Genomic DNA, 5,428 nt, shown 5'->3' with positions numbered 1-5,428 from the left:
AGACGGGATATTTTAAAGAAATAACTTTACTTTTAAAGTAGAATCATGTAGCTTTCTATTAAGTCTACTCCCAAGAAAATATCTCCATTTATTTATTTTTAATTTAATTAAGTTCCGGTCGCGAACGTACGGTCGCGAACGTACGATTTTTCCATGTTGTTTTATTAATAAAATTTTTATTTTTACCACAACTTTTTTATTAATAACTTCATATTTCATAAAACAAAACAAACAAACAAAACAAACTCAATTTAATGTGTCTAATAACATTTAAAAGCAAAAAATAAATTTTTATTAAATATGAAATTTGTACTGAAATTTATTAATAGCAAGAAAAATATGTAATAAATAATAAGTAATAACTAACAAGTAATAAGTAACTGCAAACGACATAGTTTTCAAAAACAAAAACAAAAAAAAAAATTTTTAAATCCATGCGACGCTAGTAAAAATCGACATATGCTTATAGGTAAGGTCGCGAACGTACGCTACTTTGACAATCAATAAAAAGATTGGTTTGAGTAACCCCAACGATTTTTATATTTTTAATATATATACCAAAATCACTTAACACGAGAAGTTTCATTCACCTGCTTGCACTTATTGCGGAGCAATTACAATAAAATGATGTTTTTGGTCGCGAACGTACGATTTGAACATAGATAAGAAGCAAAATAAAAATAAACAGTTGATTGAACATATTTTCGCTCACTTTGCATTTTTTATCTTATTATTGGATTGCTATTAAGAGATTTGGTAGAAAAAGAGCAAACATATCATATGTTTTCTTTGTGAAATAATAAAACATAAAATGCATACAAAGGAAGCTAAAACAGAAAAATTACATTTTTCAGTTTGCAGGCAAATTTTTTATAAAAACAACCGAGATATGCTACGGATCCATTGTATTATGAAAATTTGATATTTCTTTATGACATTATACAAAAAATACGATGAATGTGAAGATTTTTTTCGGTCGTGGTTTACCTTTCTTTGAGAATTGCCCATATACATCCACATACGACACACATACATACACGAACACTTCCATATACGACACTTACACACATATACACTCCGTATATATTCCATATACACTCCGTATATATTCCATATACACTCCGTATATATTCCATATACACTCCGTATATATTCAATATACACTCCGTATATAGTTGTGTCGGCTTTGTTCACTATCCTGTGATAGCCGAAGTTCCTTTCCATTTTTTGTGCTTGCTCTCGGCTGCCGAAGCGTAGTATGTCCAAAAGCCAAAAGAGTGAAAAGGACTCTAAACTTTCATTAAAGCTTCCGACCACAGCTCGTCGCCTGTCGTCCGCTTCGCCCGCTCCTTCGGGATCCAAATCCGCCACTCCTGCCGCTCAACTCCGAGTCAAAGTTGATCGTCCATCGCCGTCTGCTTCTTCTGCAACTACACGATCCGTCCAGGCTAAACTTAGCAACACCCGTGCGATGGCTCTCAGCAACTTCATCGCCGTCTCTGACAGACTGGTGCACTTTGAGAGTCGGGTCAGAGGGCCTGCAGCCGAAGACGACAATGTACACACGTACGAGATCCGTCGTGACCGCCTGCAAGCCCTCTGGGACAGTGTAGAGACCGCTTATGCCACGTGCGCTGATGCACTGCATCGAGACGGCGACAACGAAGGCATACAGGCCATGGAGGCCAAATATGACCACTGCTATGCAGTGTATGAGCGGTGTCTCGCCCATGTAAAGGGGCAAATTACACAAGTTTCCGAATCAACCAGGAGTGAAGCATCCGCTCCTCCTGTGTACTCCAGTGGCTGCCGGCTCCCTCCAGTCGACATCGAAGTATTCCGTGGGGATTACTTGCGGTGGCCGACCTTCCGTGATCTTTTCACGGCCATCTACGTCAACAATCCGAGGTTGACTCCGGTTGAGAAACTATTCCATCTCAATTCAAAAACCGCAGATGAGGCCAATGAGATCGTAGCCAAATTTCCGCTGACGAACGATGGTTTCGCGTTGGCTTGGAGTGCTCTCTGCGAGCGATTCGAAAATAAGCGCTTGTTAATAACGAGCCAGTTAAAAATTCTCTTCAACCTGTCCACGGTTTCGCTAGAGTCTGGAGCAGCGATTAAGGAGCTGCATGGCACAATTCAGCGGTGCTTGACCGCTCTTGACCACTCAGACATTTCAGTCTCTAGTCCTTTCGCCGACTGCATCCTGGTCTTTCTTTGCTCATCCAAGCTCCCCAAACTTACACTCTCACTATGGGAGCAATCATTGGTGGACAAGTCCAAGATTCCCGCATGGCAGGACATGAGCACATTCCTCAACGAGCGTTATCGTACGCTCGAGGCTGTTGAGGACGTGAATCAAAAAACCTCGCAGAACTCTACCGCTGGACCATCCCGTCCACAGCAGAGTACAAAGCGAATTAACTCTTTCAAGGCCCGAGTCACTCAGAGAGGCAAATCGTGTGACTTGTGCTCAAAAGAGAATCACCCTGTCCGGGTTTGTCTAAGCTTCCTTGAAATGTCGGTCAATGATCGGATGAGCTACATCAAACAGAAAAGTCTCTGTTTAAACTGCTTCGCAAGAGGTCACCAACTCCGAGAGTGTACGAGTGCGCACAATTGCTTGACATGCAAGAGGCGGCACCATACTCTTCTCCATCGGGGCGACAGTGCCCACAATGGTGCCTCTTCCACTCCATCCACACTTCCCAACATACAGTCCACTCCGAATCAATCGGCAACAAATGTACAAAATTACTTTGCCATTAACGCTCAGAACATCCTTCTCGGCACGGCGGTTGTCAATGTATGCCATCTAGGTACTACATACACCGCACGAGCACTTATCGACTCAGGGTCCGAAGCGACTTTCATTTCTGAGCGTTTATTTTTCAGCGCATAAAGTTGCCATTCCAATCCGTGCAAGCCCAAGTATCCGGGCTGAATCATGCAATTGCGGCCCAACCGCAGAAGTTATGCAACTTCAGCATTGGTTGTCCAACGAAACCGAGGCTCCACATCGAGACCTCAGCGTTCGTTATTCCACAACTGGCAGACAAGCAGCCATCATTCCGAATGCCGAAAGGGTTCCTAAAGGATCTACCAGCGATTGAACTGGCAGATCCAAACTTCTACAAAGGTGCTCAGATTGACATCTTAATTGGCGCGGATATCCTTCCGTCAGTCATCCTGAGCGGTACCCGGCCAAACATTTGTGGCTCACTCCTTGGCCAACAAACCGTGTTTGATTGGATTCTCACCGGCCCCGTCTCCCAGAATGTGTCGACAACTGTCTCTGCGTTTTCGACAAGAGTCGCTATCCAAGCAGACGATCAACTCGACAGACTAAGCTCCAAAGTTTGGGAGGCGGAGGATATTCCGTCGAAGCTGGTTAGCTGCGAAAACACAACTTCACGCAGCAGATGTGGCAGATCTCGGGTGACTCTTCCATTCCGGAAGCCCGTCACCACTCCTAATTTGTATCTGCCTCATCATTCATCCAAACCAGATAGGCATCGACACAAAGACGAATAACCTCCTACTTCGTTTCTGTCCTATACTGTAAAGAAGCTACTGTAATAATCATTTATTCTTATTTCATTCCATGTTGTATGCCCTTCTCCGTGTGGATGGGCCTCAACTCTATTACATGATTGCTGCCATGGGACCCAAGTACCAGAAATTTATTTGGTGAAACCAGCCAAATACGTGAATGTCAAGTCGTCAGTGACGACGCGACGACCAGCCGGAAACGACTCGATCTTGAATTCCAGCACGGCCACGTTCCCGCTCGCCGTCGCCCACGAGCAGGCCTCACCTCTGGGGAGTTTCCAACTTCGCTCACATCCTTGCCCCCTCCGTCCCTGGTGCTCGGCACTGATGTGTATCCTCACATCATTCAACATGGCATCCTGCCGAGCACCAACGATTTGCCAATGGCCCAGAATTGGATTCTGTCCGGTCCATGTGGACAATAAATCCGTTTGCAACTCATTGCAAGGGGGGGAGGATGTTGATGCCAGATGATGGCAGGAGTGACCACTCAAAACAGCTGACAGTGTGGTCGCGATCGATTGATATCGATAGCGACAAAGTTAGTATACTGTGCGTGTGACCTTGTCACACGCGCAGTCACACTGATCTAGTTTATCCTCATGTTGGTCACCCTGCCCACTTTTAGTGCTTTTTCATATTACATATGTTCTACTATTCTGACCGGCACAACAATTCGAAAAGTTAAAGTGTTATTATTATTCTGAAGACGCCCCCCTACACATATACATAAATTAAAATCCTGCGTTTAAATAAAGTTAATACCTCTTTTAGTTTGGCCAGTATACTGACTCAAAGTTGACGGTTGGTGCTGGTTGAAATAAGCTGTGACCTACTGTACATATACCAACTCCGAAGTCGTGACCCTCGCCTGAGCCTTGCTGTGAGTCCAATTGTAGTAGGCTGTTGTATCCTTTCCCCTATTCCACGATTCAGTTGCGAGCACACTCGAGTAGCTTTCATACTGGTTTAGCTTGCCCTGTCCACTTTTTAGTTATTTAGACCAAAAGCATCTGGTAAGTGATTACCGCAAAGCTAAAATTTAACAGCTATTATAATATATATAAATTAAGAACAAGGGTTCTCTTGAGTTTTAAAAAATATAACTGCGAGCAGAGCTCGACTTGTTTATTTGATTTCGATTTAAAAACTAAACATTAATTCTTATTTGTTAACACACGAAGACACCTCTGCTGTTCTGCTGTTGTCGCTGCTGCCGCCGCTGTTGCCGTTGTTGCTTCCGTTGTCGCTGCCGTTGTCGCTGTAGCCGCTGGTGTCAGGTGTCCCTTGGAGTTGCGCGTGGTGCGCGCAATGCACCTTGGTTCAAGTGCTGATCCAGCGATCCCACGGAGGTCTGGGCATTGCACTTGTTGCGCAAGTGTTGCTGGCCTAAAAGTGCCGACGCAGCGCACGTGTCGTTGGCATGAGGAAGGTTCATGGCAACCGACTTTGTGGTGGCCATGACTTCGAAGAATGTCTGGACTTAACTCCTCCCCCTTTAAACGCGTACGTCCTCGGACGCAATGTAGAAGCGTTTTTGGGTTCCATTGCTTGATGTTTCGCCTTTCTGTATCTCTGTGGTTTTTTCTGCTCTTGGAGTGGACTTGAGTTTCCATACCAATATAGCCAGTATAGTGAAAGTTATCACCAATATGCCAGAAAGTGCGAAGCTGATGGAATTGGCCTTAAAGTTGTTAGTTCGTAGCGTATCCAGTCTTCGAGTGTTGTTGATGTTAAGTTCTTCTAACATCTGTAGCGATAGTACTTCCTTGGCTTTGGTTTTCTCTGCCATCATCTGGAAGAGTGGTGGAATCGCTTCTGCATATCTTGCTTCGCCAGCTTCATATTCGTCATCGCCAATTCTTATTGTGGA

General features: G+C 44.2%; 1 protein-coding gene across 1 annotated transcript; it reads left to right on the top strand.

The window, feature by feature from the left end:
- The first annotated feature begins 1,258 nt into the window (after positions 1–1,258).
- Positions 1,259–3,537, top strand: LOC132787779 (uncharacterized). Its single transcript, XM_060795071.1, has 2 exons — positions 1,259–2,809; positions 2,899–3,537. Exons 1-2 carry the CDS (start codon positions 1,259–1,261, stop codon positions 3,535–3,537), a joined length of 2,190 nt encoding a protein of 729 aa, XP_060651054.1.
- Positions 3,538–5,428: the final 1,891 nt, after the last annotated feature.

This window comes from Drosophila nasuta, chromosome 2R (genome assembly GCF_023558535.2).
Source record: "Drosophila nasuta strain 15112-1781.00 chromosome 2R, ASM2355853v1, whole genome shotgun sequence".
Taxonomy (NCBI): Eukaryota; Metazoa; Arthropoda; class Insecta; order Diptera; family Drosophilidae; genus Drosophila; species Drosophila nasuta.
The sequence above is the reverse complement of the archived record's forward strand: the minus strand, read 5'-3'. Positions and strand labels throughout refer to the sequence as shown.